At 41.4% G+C, this 22593-nt stretch overlaps 2 protein-coding genes across 2 annotated transcripts; both read right to left on the bottom strand.

Annotated features, from left to right (window-relative positions):
* Window positions 1–7136: 7136 nt before the first annotated feature.
* Window positions 7137–8111, bottom strand: LOC311248489 (claudin-3-like; the record flags this gene model as incomplete). Its single annotated transcript, XM_084339361.1, has 1 exon — window positions 7137–8111. The coding sequence occupies one exon, from the start codon at window positions 8109–8111 to the stop codon at window positions 7464–7466; it is 648 nt and encodes a 215-aa protein (XP_084195487.1). The 3' UTR covers window positions 7137–7463.
* Window positions 8112–19807: 11696 nt separating this feature from the next.
* On the bottom strand, window positions 19808–20467 carry LOC311248488 (claudin-4-like; the record flags this gene model as incomplete). Its single annotated transcript, XM_084339360.1, has 1 exon — window positions 19808–20467. The coding sequence occupies one exon, from the start codon at window positions 20465–20467 to the stop codon at window positions 19808–19810; it is 660 nt and encodes a 219-aa protein (XP_084195486.1).
* Between the last annotated feature and the right edge of the window lie 2126 nt (window positions 20468–22593).

Here is a 22593-nt window from a genome sequence, read left to right on the forward strand (position 1 = left end):
GGACCGGAAGGCAGCAGGACCGGATGGCATCCCCGGCCGCGTCCTAAAAGTCTGTGCCGACCAACTGGCCCCGGTATTCACTGACATCTTCAACCTGTCCTTGGAACAGGCTGTCATCCCCACCTGTCTGAAGAAGTCCACCATCATCCCTGTACCCAAAAAATCTACGCCCGCTTGCCTCAACGACTACCGCCCTGTAGCCCTCACCTCCATAGCCATGAAGTGCTTTGAGAAGCTAGTGAAGGGCTACATCTGTTCCTCCCTCCCCATCAACCTGGACCCTCTGCAATTTGCATATCGCCCCAACAGGTCCACGGAGGACGCCATAGCCCATGTGCTGCACACAGCAGCATCACACCTGGACAAGAGGCAGGGGAACTATGTGAGAATGCTGTTCATCGACTACAGCTCAGCATTCAATACCATAGTCCCCTCCAAACTCATAGCCAAGCTCAGGGACCTGGGCTTGAACTATGACCTCTGCCAGTGGGTCTTGGACTTCCTGACGGGCAGACCCCAGGTGGTAAGAGCAGGCAACTGCACCTCCTCATCCATCACGCTCAACATAGGGGCCCCCCAGGGCTGTGTTCTGAGCCCCCTCCTCTACTCCCTGTACACACATGACTGCGTAGCACAGCGGAACAACAACACCATCATCAAATTTGCTGATGACACAGTAGTGGTGGGCCTAATCTCTGCCAACGACGAAAGGGCCTACCTGGAAGAGGTAGAGAACCTGTCACAGTGGTGTCAGGAGAACTGCCTCTCCCTGAACGTCAGCAAAACAAAAGAGATGATTGTGGACTTCAGGAGGTCGGGGGTCAAGGACTACAGCCCCCACAGCATCGACGGGGCACCGGTTGAGAGAGTGAACAGTTTCAAGTACCTCGGAGCCCACATATCCGAGGATTTGACATGGACCACACACATTGACAGTGTTGTGAAGAAGGCACGACAACGCCTCTACTTCCTCAGGCGCCTAAGGAAGTTCCAAGTCAGTCAGAAGATCCTTAGGAACTTCTACTCATGTACAATAGAGAGCATCCTGACTGGCAACATCACCTCCTGGTTTGGGAATAGCACTGCACAAGACCGTAGCAGACTACAAAGAGTGACACGTTCAGCCGAACGCACAATTGGAGGGGGGCTTCCCACCCTCCAGAACATTTACAACAAGCGGTGCAAGGGGAAGGCTAAGAGAATTATTAAGGACTCGAGCCACCCGAACAACTGCCTCTTTGAACTGCTGCGGTCAGGCAAGCGATACCGGAGTCTTAAGGCGAGCACAGAAAGACTCAGAAGAAGCTTCTATCCCCAGGCCATCAGGCTGCTAAACGAACAATAAACACTATGCAACAACCATCAAATGCACACAGCACACACACCCACACGCACACACTCACTTAAACAAACAACACACTGCAGCACCCACTCTCCACACTTTAGATCACACAAACACACTTTATATTTATTGATAAAGGATTTGCACTACAACTCGTACACCTACTGTAAATTGTACCTAAATTGCACCTCATCCTATTTCTGCCTTGCACTATATAGTATTGTATATTATATGGTAACTCAGTTACGTCTATTCTGCATCGAACATTGTACATATGTCTATACTGAACACTGTGACCTCATTTTTTTTTTACTTCTAATTTACATGCTATACTATGTTATTTTATTTCATACTTATCTTGTCTTGCACAGTCTCTGGAGCGTAACAGTAAGAAGCATTTTGTATAAAAGTATTCTGTACTTCTGTATGACAACTATTAAGGAAACTTGAATTAAAGAAACTCCTATGGACTTGTTTCTTACTGGACCTGCTAGATCTGTGTTAACTAGCGCAAGTGGTACCTTTACTTTTTCTGTGGGATTTCTGTTTTTCGATTGAGTAAACTTCCCCTTTATGCACACTACACATTCTTTGTCAGGTTTACGCTTTTCACCTTCAATGTGCATGCCTTCTGTCACTGCTTGCAGTTTCAGTAAATCCTCGTAATTACAATGACCCATAATCTCATGCCATGTCTGAATATCGTAACTGACAGTCACGTTACACATATCATTATCATCATTACACTTGTCGTTGTCATTACACTCTGTTTGCAGATAATACATTCTCTGGTACACCTCTATGTTAAATCGCGTACCGTTGGGCTCTACAAGAAAATGTTTACCTTCGTTGAAGAACACTTTGGCACCGTTCGCAGTAGCAGCTATTACAGAGAATAGTCCTTGTGGGAACGATGGTACGTAGAGAGCGTTCTTTAACGTCACTGTACGCCGGCGCCCCTCACTGTCTGTGAGGCATACATGTGCGTCTCCTCTCTCTTGCGCCAACCCGTAAGTGCGCTTCCCGTCTGCCAGCTCCATGCTGTGTCTCTCCGGGTGGAAAGTGTTGTCAAAGTTCTTGAACCGACTCCTGTCGTTGATGACGTGGGACGACGCACCTGTGTCCACGATCAGTCCCTTCCTTTGGGCCTGCTGCAGCTGCGTTGGCCTGGTGACGTACGCTGTCTGCGCCCTGGGGATGAAGCCCTCTTGTCCCGCTACTCTCCAGGCTTCGCCTCGATTCGTCTCACCGTCGCCGCCATCTTGTCCATGGCCACCATCTTGTCCATGCACGTATCGCGCGCTCTGGTCGCGTTTCTTCATGCACGCTCTGTCTGTGTGCCTCGTGGATTTGCAGAAGCCACACCAGACAGTCCTTGTGCAGTTACCTCTCCGATGGACTTTCTCTCCGCATCGCCAACACGCCAGCTCCGTCATGGGCCTGGTCTTCTCCCTTGGCGTCGCTCGGGCCTTCAGCACCCTCTCTCCCGCCTCCGCGGCGGCTGGGTGGGTATCTTCTGAGGCCTCGAAGTTTCGTAACATGGCCTTGAACTTTCCCAGCGTCATGTCCACTGAACCGTGTGTTACCAGGAGTGTGAACGATTTGTACAGCTCCGGTAGTCCCCTCATCACCATCGCCATCATTAGCCCATCGCTTGGTGCTTCTCCTGCACTCTTCAATGCCGTCAAGATCTGCTCAGCTCTGATGACGTATTCGGTCACAGTCTCGGTGTGCCCCTTCTTCAGTGCTGTTAGTTTTATGTAGAGGGCCACGACTCGGGGTCTTCCTTGCCCGATATAATGTTCTCTCAACACCCCCAGGCTTTCTCTGCCTTTGTCTTTAGTGTCGCGGAATATCAGCCCCAAGCTTGTGTCGTCGAGCAGCGGTGCTAACTCACAGTATGCGTCTGCATTACGCTTGTCGTCCAGGGCTTGTGCTTCCGCCGTCAGGTCTCCCGTGGGGGCCGTCAAGATCGTCGTCTTCAGTCCCACACCGTGCATGCAGCATAACATGCGCTCTTCCCAGAGCTCATAGTCCTCTGCCTTTCCATTGAATGAGGGCCATTTGCTCCTTCCCTTGGTCGCCATCCTCTTGTTTGATGGTAGGCGTAGTTTTAGCTCTTGTTGGCCTAGCGTCTAGCCATGCGGTGCTCCCGGTGCTAACCTAGCCTATACTTCAGCTAAACTTGCTACTCTTATTATTTCGCCCCTGCGTGATCTGGGCCCATAACCTGTTGACAGAGTCTGGCTATGGGGCGACAATAATGTGGTCAAGAGGCATGGTTTCTACCTTCAGCCATTAATCAGTGTGGTTTATTATTTGCATGGTAAGGCAGCAGTACATGAGTTCTCCTCTCCGTGAGAGGCAGGTGGGAAAGAGATAGAGGGGGAGGAGACATCTCCTTAAATACTCTCCACCTGGTGGTAGCATTAGTGGCTCCGCCTATAGCGCCCTCTAGTGGAAACAGTTATGTACAGTCAGTGGAAACATTTAAATACAGTTAGACAGTTACTTGCAATCCTACATAGAACCTCTAACTTTAACAGTTGATAATATTCATTTATTTATTTGATAACATAGTGCTGTAATTTCATTTTCTAAATAAATATGCATGATCAAGTTCAACAACGTGTGCGGTTATTTTGATATTCCTTGTTTCCACGTAGACATTACGCGATACATTAAGTGTGGGGTAGCCAAAAAAAATTCTAAATAGGGTTGTGACTTGTGGTATATAAAAGTTTGAGAACCCCTGCGCTAGAGGAATGGTTATGGGGCCACCAAAATCAAGAAGGTTCATCCTTTATGGGTTATAAATGTGCACCGCTATTGGAGTTGGAGTTTTCATGTTCACTCAAAAAATTGGCGGCAGCGGCCGCAGTTGGGTTAAATTCGTAATATTGAATTTACAATATTACACAGTTATTCAAGGATATAATTATCCAAGGGAATGCAACAAGTGTAGGCCTATTTTTCATCAGCATACCTAATTACCGTACTTTATCTCCACAATAGAAGAACAGAAATACTTCAAATTTTATCTTTCATTAAAACACTTATATACTGTCACAAAAAGCTTTTAATTAGTTGAGCATTAGTCATTTGTGATGATATAGACAATATGCTCAATGCATATGCTCAATGACAATAACACTATGTAACAAACCATCAAATACAAGCACACACATCCACACGTACACACTCACTTAAAATAAACAACTCACTGTAGCACCCACTTTACCCACTTTAGACACTTTATATTTATTGCTAAAGAGATTTGCACTACAACTCATACCTCATTGCACCTTACCATAAGTTGTACCTCATCCCATTTCTGCATTGTACTGTATATTGTATTGTAACTCAGTTACTACTTTTTTCTTCTCTGTATTGTATATTGTATATATGTATATTGAACACTTTTGTTTACACTTGTTTACATACTTTTGACTTTCTATTTTATAGTTTATCTATTTTTTAGCACACTCTCAAGAGCAAAACAGAAAAAAGCATTTCATATAAAAGTATACTGTATTTTGGTATGACAACTAATAAAGAAACTTGAAACTTGAATATGCCTGAATTTCCCCAAGGGGATCAATAAAGGAATATCTTATCTTATCTTAGTAGGTCATGTGACTCCAACTGAACACAACATGTTGACTGCTTAAATAAAAAAAAAAAAATTATTGAAAGTGCTTAGTGAAATGTGCAAACAGAGAAAAATTAAAATAAAACGGGTCTTATTATGAGTTCTTGCCTCACTCTTGTTACCGGAAATGCCTATCTGAGAGGAACTGAGATAAGATCTATAGTTACTCAGACAGGAAGATGCTAATGTGGCCATAAATGTGTCAAGGTTTGATAACATTAGTTGGAAGTGACACAGGAGGAGGAGGTAATCGTTGGCTCGTAAGGCGATACGGTCTCTCCCATATTTACTATGAGATGCTCATCAATATTTCAGATGGCTGCTTTGTAAGGTTCTGCTGCCTGTGTATCAGACATGAGGCTTGGAGGCCTGGTGTCACAGGGGCTGTTAGTGGCTTCTGACTGGGCCCCTTGATGGGGGTTCCATGGTGCCTTCAGTGGATTGAGAAGTATTTACATTTGTTAGTTATTTTGCACACAAAAGAGTTATGTGTCATATATTGCAATGGGTTTTTATTTGATTTCATTGATTTTAAACACTCCCTACTGTTATCCTACATTACAATATAGACAATTAGTCTGTCAATTATACTGTTTAACAAGAAAAATTTCCCCAGGATAAAACCGTATTATATGTGTCATACTGTATGTGCTTAGGCCTAATGTCTAATTGGACATTTGACAACTTTGTTGCTTTATACAATATTAACGCTTTCATTTAAAAAAAAAAATTAAGAACTAGAAAATGTAATTCTGATTCATGGTATAAATCTAATATTTCTGATCTACACAACCTGGACCAGCGTTGTAAGCAACAAAAAAGAAAAGAAAAACACATTCCTCAATAATGATATAATCTTTTCCCTCTCGCCCTCTGTTCCTCTCTCTGTCACCGTTTCTCACCTCGTGCCGGTGAGATGCTCCTCGTGGCTAATTGTGTAGCGCGTGTGGTGGTGAAGGTGCTGCTCGTGGTAACAGGGCCCGCGGGGATTGGATGTCAGTCTACTCTTACCATGCCTTTCCACCCAGGCCAGAGCAGAGCGTCGCACAGCAGCTGTGAAAAGGTGCGGTTCACCTAGTAGTTCTGATCTGGGTGATTTGTGCCGATACACTATTCATTAATGGGTATTAGAAAATACAGATCTTTATTGCTCATGCAGTTAAAATATTGTTACTTTGAATAAAAAGCTCTTGAGATTGTTGATAACTTATAATAACGATGAAGTACCTAAGAACAAATGAAGAACCATTGTGTTCACAAACTGTTGATGAACCATCAGTTACTCAAGTCTCACACCTGATTCTGAAATCCTTCCAGAATGGCTTCCACCATCTTCACTAATTCACTAAGAACCATCCATTTGACTTTTAACTGCTCCACTTTCTACCCATTTACACCAAATTCTTAAAGTCAACTATTGGATGCATATGTGTTCCTATACATCAACATTTAGTTCCTTATCATTACGTTTGTGTTACTGTCTCTTCAATAATAGTGACTTTCATGCTGCAAAACAATCCTTATTTCATAGTCACTCTCAAACTTAGATTTCACAACCCACCAAAGAAAATACCAGATTTAGATTTAAAATGAAAGAAAACAACACAACCATATTATACTTAAAAAAAGACATAATTTTTATTTTAAAAGCATGTGAGATGCCTGTGGTGCTGCAGGCCATATGAAGAATCACTGTGGTGGCTGGACACAGGTGCCTCTATGCTGCTTCACTGAACAGAGAAGCATTCAAAGTTTGTTCTGTCTGCCCCTCTCTCCCTCTCTACCCCCCCCCCCCCCCTTCCTCTCCCTCTCTCTGAACTAACAGACATTGTGTTGAATACACTTCTCATCCTGTCTTGACCGTTACAGGTAATTAATAGCATCCCGAATACACTAAGTGACATCATCGATATATTGTGTTTTTACCCGTCAAAAATTATCTCGTCTCTTCTTTTTCACGTGGCTGTTTGGTGAAGTAGGATTATAATTACATGTTTGTTTATATTCTCCTTTTATTTTCTGGAGTTTGCCAAATGCCTCATTAACAAGGTCATAATATGAACACTAGTCAGGGCATTGGCAAAAAAATTTAAAGCTACATATTCATTGGTTTAGAAATGATTGTTGGAAAACAATGCCACCATTACATTTAGCCTGTCAATTTCACAAGTGAAATATCTTAATTCATTTTATACAATTGCGTAAAAAAAAGGAACACATCAACCAATTCATTGCTTTTCTGAAACAAAGCAGGTAACAAAGGGACATTGTTCTAGTCAAATGACCTTTTGCTGCTATTTCAGCCGCTGAAAAGCACAGAGGCTATTAGCGTAGAGACGTGAAACACTAAAAGCCTAAATCAAATACATCCTTCATTGCGGAGTCCACTTGGACCACAGTTTCATCGGAGCCCTTTCTTCCACACAGTCAGGCGTGGAAAGCAGTTTTTGGGATAAAAACAAAGTTTCTTCATACATAGTCTTTCCTCTCAAACCCTGGGCCTCCCGCGGAGCGCGGGGCGGAGTAGGCCATCCGCGAGGGGTTGTACCTCTTCTCATGCGGCGGACAGGAGCAGCAGAGGAGCCCACCTCCCAGGATCAGGAGACCGGCGGCCGCCCAGCCGATGTAGAGCGCTGCCCCCAGCTCCCTCCTCTGGGCGTCAGTCAGCAGCGGGTTGTAGAAGTCCCTGATGATGGTGTTGGCCGACCAGGAGACGGGGATGAGCTGCATCACCCCCGCCACGATGAAGAACACCCCCGAGACGATCATCACCTTGGACTTGGACGCCTCGTCCTCGATGCAGTTGGTGCACTTGGCCCCGGCGATGGCGATAAGCACGGCCAGGATGGCCAGCAGGATGGAGATGACGGTGAGGGCGCGGGCGGCCTGGAGGTCCTGGGACAGGGCCAGCATGGAGTCGTAGACCTTGCACTGCATCTGGCCCGTGCTCTGCACCACACAGGTCATCCACAGGCCCTCCCAGATGATCTGCGCCGTGACGATGTTGCTGCCGATGAAGGCCGTCACCCTCCACATGGGCAGGGCGCAGGCCAAGATGGCTATGATCCATCCCAGGATGCATAGCGAGATCCCTATCAACTCCAACCCTATGGACATGTTGATGCCTCTTCTTCTTCTTCTTCTTCTTCTTCTTCTTCTTCTTCTTCTTCTTCTTCTTCTTCTTCTTCTTCTTCTTCTTCTTCTTCTTCTTCTTCTTCTTCTTCTTCTTCTTCTTCTTCTTCTTCTTCTTCTTCTTCTTCTTCTTCTTCTTCTTCTTCTTCTTCTTCTTCTTCTTCTTCTTCTTTTGTTGCTGCTGAGTGTCCTTCACACCTGTGAAAGAGAGGTTCACACAGAAGACCAGTGGGGGAAATACTCAACTGGAGATCCAACAAGCAATCAATTAATTTTGGCCCCTTCGCATTCCGTGAGTATGTGATGATCTGGTGCCTCCGTCTCACAAGTATCCTTTATAAGGCAAGATCAGGTGCAGGGGAGGAGCCGGCAGAGGAGCTGACATCACCAGAGGGGAGGAAGGAGCAGAGAGAGCTCTCTCAGGGCCGGCAGGCTCTCTGCTATCGGTTTACATGGCCGGCTTCACAATAGGCCCCAGCTACAAAGGAAACCTTTTACAGTTGAATAGGTATATAATTGTTGTTGTAGGCAATGTAGCCATTCTGAGAGGTGTTATTAGTATTCTAGTATATAAGTGTATAATAAGTGTTGTTGTAGGCAATGTAGCCATTCTGAGAGGTGTTATTAGTATTCTAGTATATGTGTATAATAAGTGTTGTTGTAGGCAATGTAACCATTCTGAGATGTGTTATTAGTATTCTAGTATATGTGTATAATAAGTGTTGTTGTAGGCAATGTAGCCATTCCGAGAGGTGTTATTAGTATTCTAGTATATAAGTATATATACGTAAGTGTTGTTGTAGGCAATGTAGCCATTCTGAGAGGTGTTATTGATATTCTATATCAGACCTGGGCATTGTACGGCCCGCGGGATGATTCTGACCGGCCCGCGAAAGATTACATGATAATAAAAAAAAATTATAATAATAAAAAAAAAAAATTCTTTTTAATATTTTATTTCTTTTTCTTTTTTTCTTTTCTTTTTTCATGTCAACGTTCACACGCACAATATACGCTTACCTAGGATTTGACTTGATTCAACAACAAAGCAGTCGGGGCAAACCGAAAACGGTCGAAAGTGTGGTTATTTGAAGTTTGGATTTCTTTTTTCACAACTGAGGTAGGTAGATACAATTTTTGGAGACTAAAGTACAGAAAAAGGGTACCGTTGGGTACCGGTATCGATTCACAGGTACCGGTACCATATCGGTTCAAATGTGAACGGTACCCATCCCTACTGAACACACAACTGCAGGGCAAGGGCATTTTTGCTCATGAAATGCATAGCCATGTGAAAGCCCTCATGACAAAGTTGCAATACATTTCAAGGCAACTAGGCAGCAACAATCTCAAACACATGAAAACCCTGAAAGAAGTCAAACCATCAGCTGATCACCGGCACAGGTACTCATCCATGTTGGGAGCACTGCATGATGAATTTTCAAGGCGTTTTCAAGATTTCAAAAAGGTTGAGGATGAAATGCAGCTGGTTTCATCTCCCTTTACCTGCAGTGTTGATAGTGCACCCACTGATGTTCAGCTTGAACTCATTTACCTGCAGTCTGATTCAGGGGCGGATTTAGGATTGTAGGAGATCCGGGGCTTAGCCCAGATGGGCCCCCATTTTTTTTTTTTTTTTTTTTTTTTTGGGCAGGAAAGGGGTGGTTTGGAGGGGCTCAGGCACGACCCCCTCCACGACAGATTTTTTTTGAATTTAATGAACCTGTACGTGCAATTTCCTGCAATATAGAGCCTTCAATCTTGACCAATAAAGCTGCTCTTTTCACTATAAAACTCAGTTAACTCAGTTAGATTTATATATTGGGGGGGGATATATCATATTTTTCATATAATCAAAAAGTGGTGGAGCAAGATTATACCTTTGCTCCCCCAAGTTCAATAGTGGGAGAGCAGAGAATCTCCGAATGCTCTTATGGCCAGGCGTCTATGATTCACTGATACAAAGTAAAATAGTGCAGTGCAATAAAATAGTTAGTAAAATAGAATAAAATAATGCAATAGTGCATTGCAATAAAATAGTTATCATCGTATTTAATCGGGAGGCCGGTAAGGAGTGCATTACAGTAGTCGAGTTGGCTTGAGATAAAGGCATGGATCTGGTTTTCAGCGTCCTTTTGATTTATAAATGGCCGTACTTTAGCTATGTTTCTAAGGTGGAAGAATTAAGTTTTTGTCAACTTGTTGATTGTGATTTAAAGCTTAGGTCTGAGTCTACCATAACACCAAGACTTAACTCACTCAAATACAGTTAGCAGCTGGATAGACCACAGATGGAAATTAGCTTCTGCTAAATCTGGTGCAAACATATTTTCATGTAACAATGATGAATTGTAAACAAACAAAAAAAAAAAGATTTTTTTTTTTTTTTTTTTTTTAAATAGATTCGGGGCTTTTCAGAATACATCCGGGGCTTGAGCCCAGGTAGCCACCCCCTAGCTCCGCCCCTGTGATTCACTACTGAAAGAGCACTTTAAGTCAGCATCACTGCTAGAGTTCTACTCTGCTCTCAAGGAGGAGAACTTTCCAAACATGAGGAGACATGCTCAGAAAATGTTGGATCCACCTATATGTGAACAGACATTCTCAGTCATGACGTTTACTGAATGAAAAAAAAAGAGCTGAAGAACACTAAAATGTGGAAATATAACAAGTGAAATGGGACACTTGATCTTTTTTTTTTCTTTTTTTTGCACAGTTCTGAAAACATTAAATGTTTAATATAGGCATGTAAAGTAAAAAAGGCTACTGGGACACTTTTCTTTACACAGTTCAGTGACATGTCTTGTTTATTTTGGCTATAAGATGATGTGATGTCTTTAGAAAGCTAAGAAAATCCTTGTTTCAATAGTATATGAAACTCAAAATAATAACTTTATTTGTATAGCACTTTTTCATACATGCCCTTTGTTATTAATGTTTCACATTTTGTTTATCATTTTGGAAATAAATTCTATTTGAATAAATGATATTTTTGAAAGCTAACCTCACCTTTTAATTGCCAAATAATAACATACACTCTTACCAGGGGTCAAAACAATGCCATTTACTGCTTTTTATATAGAAATAAAATGTATATTATGCATAATTGAGTTTGGAATTTTGGCCCGGCCCTCCAACATATTTTCAGTTGCTCATTCGGCCCCCCGGGAAAATTAATTGCCCACCCCTTTTCTATATACATGTATATAAGTGTTGTTGTAGGCAATGTAGCCATTCTGAAAGGTATTATTAGTATTCTAGTATACATGCAGGGCCGCCTGGGAGAAATGCGAGGCCCTGTGCCAGATTTAAACGCGAGCCCCCCCCCCCCCCCCCCCCCCCCCCCCCAAAAGGTAAAAATAATAATAATTTTTTTTTTCTTTTTCATACAGTCAACATATTCTTAAATAATAGCGCTGCCCGAGGCTGGGCATGATACAGTCAACATATAGCAAGAGAGAGAGCGAGAGAGAGCTCCCGTTCTACAGTCAATATACAGTGTACAGAGAGAGAGAGAGAGAGAGAGAGAGAGACACATTGGAAAGAAATTGAAATGCTATTTGGCCCTAAACAGAGAGTACACAGTGGCAGAATACCTGAGCACTGTGACTGAAGATCCTTGACTAGGTACAGACTAAGCGAGCACAGCCTAGCCATCGAGAAAGGCAGCCATAGGCAGACTGTGTGTGTTAGAAAGAGAGAGAGAGAGCATGTGTGTTTGTCGTGTGTGTGTGTGTTAGAGAGAGAGCATGTATGAGAGAGATAAGCAAAGATGAGCCCCTAAAAGGATATTCAACTTTTAATGGAAGAACAAAACAGAAGGAAAAGATAACTTCACAAAGGCAACATGAATATACATAGATCCAAAAGGACAAAGATCAACACTTAAATCCAAAGTGAAGAGGGTCTATACCAGAGAAAACAGCTAAACAGCATTCAGCTAAATAGGCTAGCCAGGTACTGACACCAGGCCACACACAGCTTTGGCCAACGGCCCAACACTACCCAAGCTACACAAACGACCAAGACAATTCACACACAGCACATGTCGTATCTCCAAATGTTGTGAAGTAACATGTGTTTTGCCTGGAAAAAAACATCGTTATTAACAAATCATTCGGGAGGGGAAGGAAGGAAGAGTGGGGTAATGTCATGACATCTTACCTGCACGAGGAACGCAGGGCGAAAGGCCGCAACACAGGTCTCCACGTTGACGAAAGGCGTCTCGCTGGCGGGACAAAAAGAAGCTATGGCCGGCGCCTTGTCATGGTGCAGGCCCGACTACATCTTCTGTCAAAGATGATGTCGTAGTCAGAGTGCCAGAACCCCCTGCTATTCTCACGGCTAATGTCAATGGTCGTAGCACAAGCTAACAGCTAACTCTAGGCTAACTGATAGCATCAAACTAACGTTCCCAGCCGAGCGCAGCCGGCAGCTAACGTCGTAGCTAAACAGCTAACTGGCTAACAGTTAGCTCAACCCGGCTATCGCTAACCATTAGCTAACGCAGAAGCAAGCTATGCGGCTACCACTGAAAAACTGTACAACATGAGAAAAGCAATACAGGTGCTGACACCAGGCCACACACCGTTAACTACTAGTACTACAACAGCTAGTCGGCCAGTTTGGCTCCAGAGAGAGAGAGAGAGAGATATCCACGGCGGGAATAGAACAGAGTGCATTAAAAACTCACCAAACGTCCAAGAGGATGGAGACAACCGCGTGGAGTTGACGAAGTTCATCTGCCGAACGACCATCCTCTTCATCTTGGCATAACAATGCTGCACGCGCTGTCTCTAGGTTAGCTAACGCTAGTTAGCCTTTAGCTAAGCTAGCTACTAGCCGACATCATCATGGCTATATCCCGACTGAACCACACTTAATATTATAACGTAGCTAAAGCTAACTAGCTGTCCCTGTCTTTAGCCGGGATGGCTAACCTGACTGAACTGTCTAACATGCAACAACTTTCATCTTCAGTCCATCTGCCGAATGATGTCCTCTTCATCTTGGCTGGCATAACCTAGGCTCCAATGCTGCACGCGCGAAATAGTCAGACGCTAGTGATGGGTCGGTCATGAGCGACTCGTTCATAAGAGCCGATTCATTGCCGTGAGCGTGAGTCGAATCGCTCACGTCTGCCAATGAGTCGGTTCACAGATTTTAGGTCTGTGATGAAAAAGGGCCTCGCGGGAAGGGGGGCCTCGCAAAAAAAAAAAAAAAAAAAAAATAATTTAAAAATAATAAATACAAAATATTTTATTTTTATTTTTATTTTTTTGTGCGAGGCCTCCCTTCCCGCGAGGCCCTGTGCGACCGCACTGCTCGCACACCCCCTGAGGCGGCCCTGTATACATGTACTGTATAAGTGTTGTTGTGTAGGCAATGTAGCCATTCTGAAAGGTATTATTAGTATTTCAGTATATAAGCCTATGTTTTTCAAAGGGTTAGCAACAGATAATGGTGTCTCTTATACAGTATGTAAAAGAGCACATTACTAAATGAAAGGCCGATCTGTACTTTATCTTACTGTATACATTTTGTCTATATGCACATATCGTTGCTTCTTGAAGGGTTTGACTTATAGATGATTTTTTCATCATAAATCGAAATAATATTTTGCAGATATTTAAACATTATGAAAGCAGAAAAAGCAGCAACAAAGTTCATTGGGGGAAAAAACTCAGAGTTTGTTGCAACATGCAGTCTATCCTTAGATCAGAAGAACTCACACAATCAATTTGAGAATGAAAGAAAATGGATTGGGTTTGTTTTAGGGATGCTCGATATTGGCTTTTTTACCGATATCGATATTCCGATATTGTCCAACTCTTAATTTCCGATACCGATATCAACCGATACCGATATATGCAGGGTTTCCCACCCCAAAAAACGGAATAATTTCAGGTAACTAATAATTTCACTGGATATATATATAACAAATATTGTTATTGTTTTTTTCTTTTTTTAAACCGATACCGATATTTTCCGATATCACATTTTACTGCCGATATCGGCCGATAATATCGGTCGGCCGATAATATCGGACATCCCTAGTTTGTTTATATGTGGTTTGCAGATTACACCTTTAATGCTAACACATACCAGCTCCATTTGGCCATATTGATTGATTGATTGAATTTATTTGACAATCAAATTTACATACAATACCGGTACACACATGTACAGCCATCACATATAATATAAAATCGTTGAGGATTAAAACACAATAAAACCTTACGGTTTATTTCCATTGTGGTCCTCACAATGGACAATGGACAAGATGACTAGTATCCACCATGCACAAATAAGACATATAAATACAATACAAAATAAATGCAATAAGACAAACAAAACACAAAGTATACAGCACACCCCCATATATCATCATCCTACGTGACTAAGCCATTTCTTCATATCTTTTTTAAAAATTCTTTCTGAGACAATTGTTTTTATGGACACTGGCAGTTTGTTCCACTCATAGGCTGCAGAGTACCGAAAGGTATTTTCCCCCAATGAGCTACTGAAAATGCACCGTTTGATACCAGTTAAACTGCCCCTCGTTGCATAGGAGTGGGTGTCCATAAAGCACATAAAATAATTTAAGAGATATGAGGGGACCCTATTATACATAATTTTATGGGTAAGGCCCAACTTGATTTGAATAACCCGTTTTTCCACTGGGAGCCAGTTAAGTTGATTAAATATGGCTACATCCAGGTGAGTGCGGGTAGGAAGCTTTTACACTACTCTAATCAATTTGTTTTGGGCAGTCTGAAATACATTTTAAATTTTCTGGGGTGCACTACTGTACCAGAAGGAGGCAGCGTAGTCAAAATGACTCTGTATCAGGGCACCTGACAACATCCTAAGTGTTTTTCTATCCAACATCTCCGACTTACGTGCTAGGAATTTGGTCCTTTGGCTTATCCTAGCCAGGGCTTTCAAGGCCATAGCCTCCCCTGTGAGACATTCGTCCAAGGTGCATCCTAAATATATTACCGAATCATTACCAGCAATGACCGACTCTCCTGCCTGGATGGGGACCTTTGCAGCTTTACTTTACTTTTACCAAAAAGTATGGCCTCAGTTTTACCAAGGTAAAAACACGGCCAGCCATGTTCCCACACTCTGAAGCTCCTTACTTAAGGTATTCTCTACCTCTCCTAGGTCTTTGTAAGACACAAGAATGGCAGAATCATCGGCGTATAAAAACAGGTCAGACATACAGGCAGATTTCATGTCATTAATATATAATAAAAGAAATAGTGGCCCTAGCACACTCCCTTGAGGCACCCCACAGCTAACATTCTTGGGGGAGGAAAAGGTACCATTTAAATCGACCATTTGGGTCCTTCCCGAAAGGTAGGAGTTTACCCATTCAATTGACAACCTGCTGAAGCCTATGGCCTTTCATTTCATTAGCAGGATGCCATGGTCGACCGTATCAAAGGCCTTTTGGAGGTCGAGCAAGACCATTCCACAACAAAAGTGGCCTGTGTCAACCTCTTTTCTGATGCGGTCCGTTAAATAGAGGAGGCATGTTTCCGTAGAGTGGGATCGTCTAAAACTTGACTGAAGTTCGAATAAAATATTGTGACCTGTTAAAAATGCATTAATGTGCTTGAGAATAATCTTTTCCAAGACCTTGGATAGAACACTTAAAACTGAAATAGGTCTGTAGTTACCCTTTTCAGATGTTTTTCCCTTCTTATGGAGGAGGATGACTCTAGCACTTTTAAAATCAGAAGGTACCTTGCCCTGTTCTATGGAGAGATTAATGATATGAGTTACCACGGGTGAAATGCACTCAGCTGCATCCATATCCAAGCTAGAAAGTCATTATTACTTGCATTTGCCATCAACTCAACCAATACTTGACAGCAGTAACAATAGAATCAAGAATCAAGAATCAAGAGGTTTATTTGTCACATACATACCAGGGCATACAGTGAAATGCGGGTGGTCATGCCCGCATTGATTGTGCAAAATACAATAATAAAATAGGCATAGAAAAAATTAAATAGGTAAGACACAAGATATGCATGGTAAAAAAAGAAATGCTAAGAAACTGGTTCCTATATACACTACTATACAATATACAATATATTTTTAACTCAAGTACTGCGCTTAAAGGGGCACTTCACCAAAACTGTAAACAGTTTTATTTAGTTTACTTTGATGGCTATTGAGAGTAAATTAGTTTGAATATGGTCACCAGTGATGTCATTGGGGACAATGAATCCTTGTGTTGTGTTAATTACAGCTAAATGAAATGATACGGTAGCAGTCCCTATAGGAAAATGTAATTTCATGGAGTCGTAATTAACAAAACATAAAGATTCAATGTCCTTGATGACATCACTGGTGGCCATAATCAAACTTATTTACTCTCAATTAGTGTCAAAATAAATTAATGTGTTCTATCGAGAGCATTTACCTGAGAAACTCCTTGAGTTGGGCCTCTACTACAGTTGAAGAAAGTTGAGGAAATATTATCTGCAGTTCGCTAAAAGTCTGCTCTCCTCTCTGTGACATCACCAGGAGGGATTTCTTGGGGCTGCCGATGTGGCTGAGCTCTCGAGACACTGAACATGTTGGTGTCCCATTATCACACGTCCTTCTCCTCATGACAGAACAACAGTATTGAGGTTGAAAAGCGTAAAAGTGCTGCTTTAAGGGGAGACACTACAGGTGAATAGGGTAAAAAAATTAACTAATAGATATCACAATGAAAATTCCCCAGTTGATTACTTATATTAAGACAAGACTTTTTTGTATTACAAGTTTTCTGAAATTGTATGTTTAAATATGCAAATGAGGCATTATCTACTTAAATATGCACTAATTTGCATATAATTCCAGGACAGAAATCTGAACATTGGATAAAGCCATTTTCAAAATTATAGTTTTATTTTGTTGACATATTAGAGCCAAAGGTTATTACAGAGGGGATTTTGGATATCTCTTTTTATCACTCCATAAATCAGAAAATACTCCATTCAGTCCATTTTTATGGTAAAATTCCATATTTCGCCATGTTTTTAGGAATAAAATGTGATATAAATCAGGGTATGAATGCGATATCAACAAACCCTTCTGTAAATACCTTCAGAACATAGATATGAATAGAACTGGAAGGTTTGGTGTATGTGAGTGCTACTGAAGTGGAGATTTATGGCTCAGAGTATGAGGAAAAACTCTTAAAACTCATTTTTGGGAAAACGCCTTCAAAGTTCTGTATTGTAAAATGCCATACTTTTTTTTTTAAACAGATATTTACAAACACAATATCTAATCAAACCATTAGTAATAGACAACCTAAACACATGCCTGATAACTGAATAATAATAATAATAATAATAATAATAATAATAATAATAATAATAATAATAATAATAATAATAATAATAATAATAATAATAATAATAATAATAATAATAATAATAATAATAATAATAATAATAATAATAATAATAATAATAATAATAATAATAATAATAATAATAATAATAATAATAATAATAATGATGTTATTGAACTGAACAGAACTACACACAGGCTACGTACAGTGTAGTACCCCCTAATAGGCAAAACATATTTAAATAGATATCACTATGAAACTTTCCCAGTTTGTTATGTACATATAAACTAAGAAAAAATATATTGCAAGTTTTCTGAAAAGTATGTTTATATATGCAAATGAGGCACTTCCCCATTAAATGTGCACATTTATGGTGCAATAAGGCAAAATGAAGTAAAATAAACAACTATATGTGTGTTAATGACGTTTTATTGTCATTAGTTTCATAGAAGACATGTTTAGGAAGCAAAATATAACAAAATCTCAAAATCAACAAAAAAAGTATATTTGCCTATTCACCTGCAGTGTCTCGCCTTAAGTAAAGGAACTGTGCCCTGACTGCTTGACAGTTCTTTTGGTGATTCATTTGAATAAGGGGTGCTTGATAAACTCCAGCCTTGTCTTGGTTATATAGTACCTTGTAAATCACCTCCCCCAGGACTACATTAGACCCCCACCCAAACTCAAAGGAGCATTTTCTTTTAATGTCTCATAAAAGAAGAATGTCTGTAATGTGCACCAAATGTAACAAGCACCTCCACCTACACCTCTTTATGTTCCAACAATTCTGTCCATCTGTCTATCTGTCTTTCTGTCACCATAGAATGCCCTTGGAATTCTTCAGGACCGGGACGGTCTCCCTAGATATGCCCCAGAACCCGGGATAATAAGGCTTTCCCTCCAACATTCCGTGACCCTGGCGTTGACAAGCGAGCTGGCTCCACCTTCCAGCATCAAACAGCAAAGCCATTGTTTTGGGGTGGGGGGGTTGACAGGAGGGGGGGTATCGGGATGGTTGAATGTTTGGGGAACTGACAAAAGCCAAAGGTACTCGTTATGAGAGAGCCAGCAGACATATGGGAGACAGCCAGGTAGACAGATATAGAGACCCAATGAAAGAGACCCCAAAAAGTCATCAGCTTACTAGTGGGCTTGGGGGGGGGGGGGGGGGGGGGATCCAAGGCTCACGGGATCAGTCTGTTATGAGAGCTGTTTTTTTTTTTTTTTTTTTATATATATATATATATATATATAGAGGCCAAGTGTCTTATCTTTCAGAGTGTGTCGCTCCTATTCCTGCACAGTTTAATATTAATGATTATTAACCCTTTCACTACCACACGACAGCCAGTTAACCCTTTCACTGTGACAATACAGGTTAGCCCTTTACTATCACACAACCGACGGCGATGCTCCATCATTAGCATCATTAGCTCCGCATCCTTGTGATAGTAAAGGTTTAACCTTCTGTCGTGTGGCAGTGAAAGGGTTAATGATTACCATTCCTTGGGGAATACTTGTATGACACACAGGTGGTTTACTGATCTGAAGGATTTTTGTGAGTTGCCCTTCAGGTGAACTTTAAATGATGGGAGACAGAATAAGTACAAAACACAGCATCATTTTTATTATGAGAGTATATCACACAAACACACATCAAAAAGATATTCTTTTGGTTTTTGACATTGTGAAGGTAACGTTTACCAGAGATCTACTGAAAGGCATGTTGACACGTTGGCCTGATTAAATACATGGCTGTTCTATAACGCCTGCCCTCAGCGGTTGAACAACATGTAACATTCATTGTTCCACTTTAAAACATTCCCTTACAAACAAAGAGGTCTATATGTCAACTATCTCTATCAAAGTGGATGGTTTTAGTACAAAATGCATCATTTGAATCTATTTAGTCATTCAGTCGATACAGTAAAGGAAAAAAAAGAAACGTTACAACACAGCTGTTGCTGTGTTTAGATGACAACATGTACAGTTATTTTGTTACAGAAACAGAACATCCCATGTATGTCAATAGCCTCAGTGCTTCAAAGTTATACAACAACTTCAAAGTTATACTTTAGTGGATTTAATAGCTGTAGTCCAGTTTGCTTTAGTTTGTGTCCAAAATATTTCTTTTATACATTATCTTCATACTTTTTCCGCCTTGTGTATCAAAAAGTAATTTTCTCCATCTCAAAACTTAAATACAGTTCATGCAGAATATAAACGTGCCCCCCTTCCCCTCTCTCTCTTTCTCTCTGCGCAGTCCTCTCTTTCCCCCTGGGTTATACCCGTGAGAAGAGAGCAGGTGCTAGCGAGGTCAGACGTAGTCTCTCTTATCGTAGCCACTGGGGGCTACCGACCTGGTCGGTTGGGAGTACACCATCCTGGAAGGCGGTCCGTACCTCTTTTCTGGCTGCGGGGGGCAGCTGCAGCAGAGAATGCACCCTCCTATGAGGAGAAAGGCGGCAGACGCCCAGCCCATGTACAGCGCCGCTCCTATCTCCCTCTTCTGAGCCTCCGGCGTGATGGGGCTATAGAACTCCATGATGATGGTGTGGGCCGACCATGACACCGGGATCAGCTGGGTCATCGAGGCCACGAGGAAAGTCACCCCGGCGGCGATCATCACCCGCGCCTTGGAGGCCTCTTCCTCCACGCAGTTGGTGCACTTGGCTCCTACCACGGCCACCAGCACCCCGACGATGCCCACCACGATGGAGATGACGGTGAGGGCGCGCGCCGCCTGCAGGTCGGCCGTCAGGGCCAGCATGGAGTCGTAGACCTTGCACTGCATCTGCCCGGTGCTCTGGACCACGCAGCTCATCCAGATGCCCTCCCAGATGGTCTGCGCTGTCACAATGTTTACCCCGATGAACGCGGACACCCTCCACATGGGCAGAGCGCACGACACAATGGCGGAAATCCATCCAAACACAGCGAGCGCCACCCCGAGTATCTCCAATCCAGCCGCAGGCATCTTGGGGGTTGGGGGTAATCCTCTTCTGGTATAGTCTGGGTGACAAGGTGTCCTCGCTTTTCTCAGTAGTGGGGGGAAAAAGTGTTTTCAGTGAGCGTGCTCTGGAATTCCCACAGCTCATATAGCCAAGGTTATCTTTGGAAAGGTGGAGCCACCTGGGGATTGGCCAGGTGGGGTTTTTCAAATATTTTTCACCCCCCAACTCCAACCCCCGCGCTTTGTTTGAACGGCCAGACCCTCAACCTTGGCGTGTATACAACCCTTAGATTAATCATTCAACCCAACCCTGGCTCCGGTAGCTCTCCCACAATTGTTTGGATGAAGGGGGCGGGAGGCACAGGGTAAATAAATGGCCTGTAACTCAGGGCTTGAGCAGTTAAAGGATAACACGCATGTTAGGGATGGATGGATGAATGATTAAAGGTGGAAGAGCACAACATCTACTACTGGCAGCGTTTCTTTGTGCTCCTCTCTCTCTCGACAGGTCACATGTTTAGTTTAGTTTAGTTTGTTTAGGATCCCATTAGTTGATGCAAAGAGCGCAGACTGGTCTACATGTCTACATACAACATACAAAGTTCAGAGAATAACAAATAAAACTATATTTAATTTACATATTATATCTACATAAATTAATTCTACACAAACATAACTTGTGCACTATATTGATGGGAAATTCACCAGACCCTTTCAAATATCCTTGAGATGTAGGAATCTGATAGTGACTAATAAAACATGTAAAATAGGCCTACTACAACCTGATCTAAAATTATATTCCTTTTATTGTAATCATATACAGTATATTGACATAGGCAATAATTCTAGAACTTACATAGAATAGAGTACACTCTTAAAAAAAAATGTATTTTTACGGGACTTTCAATGTATTATTTTACAGATTACTTTTGTTTTTCTACTTTAAGTGTAAATCCCATAAAAATACAGGAAATTCCATAAAAATACAGTAAATAACCTTTAATACAAATATTAACCATTAAATAAAGGTTGTAATCTGTAGATTGATTTAATAAGAAATTATCTTTTTTTTACAGGATTATTCCATTGCTTAATTGTCTTGAATGTTAAATTACATGTAAAACACCTAGAATATACATCATTTTACTGTATGTGAAAATAAGGCAACTTTCTGTTTTTTTGCTGTTAAACTTTAAATGTAATGTTAAATAATGTTAAAAAAGAGAATAATATAATTAAAAAACAGTAAAAACCTTCAGTTATTCTACAGGTAATTCTTTTTAAATACATGTATTTGCTTAATTGTGTTGAATGTTAAATTACATTGAATTGTATGTAAAAACACATAAGATACTCATCATTTTACTGAATGTGAAAATAAGGCAACTTTCAGTATTTAAAAAAAATACGATCAAACTCCTTCAATAAAGTGACAGAACTTAAAGTTCAGCAGTGAAACACTGTTATTTCACAGGTTTTTCCTACATTTATGATGAAACACCTTCAATTAAGTGACATAACTTAAGTTCAGCAGTGAAACACTGTTATTTTACAGGTTTCCCCATAATTATTACAATCAAACTCCTTCAATTAAGTGACAGAACTTCGTTCAGCAGTGAAACGCTGTTATTTGGCAGGTTTTTCCTACATTTATGATGAAACACCTTCAATTAAGTGACATAACTAAAAGTTCAGCAGTGAAATACTGTCATTTGACAGTATTTTCCTAAATTATTACGATCAAACTCCTTCAATTAAGTGACAGAACTTAAAGTTCAGCAGTGAAACACTGTTATTTCACAGGTTTTTCCTACATTTACGATGAAACACCTTCAATTAAGTGACATAACTTAAGTTCAGCAGTGAAACACTGTTATTTTACAGGTTTCCCCATAATTATTACAATCAAACTCCTTCAATTAAGTGACAGAACTTCGTTCAGCAGTGAAACGCTGTTATTTGGCAGGTTTTTCCTACATTTATGATGAAACACCTTCAATTAAGTGACATAACTAAACGTACAGCAGTGAAATACTGTCATTTGACAGTATTTTCCTAAATTATTACGATCAAACTCCTTCAATTAAGTGACAGAACTTAAAGTTCAGCAGTGAAACACTGTTATTTCACAGGTTTTTCCTACATTTACG

The sequence above is a fragment of the Notolepis coatsorum genome, assembly GCF_963971535.1.
Source record: "Notolepis coatsorum genome assembly, contig: SCAFFOLD_713, whole genome shotgun sequence".
NCBI classification, from domain to species: domain Eukaryota; kingdom Metazoa; phylum Chordata; class Actinopteri; order Aulopiformes; family Paralepididae; genus Notolepis; species Notolepis coatsorum.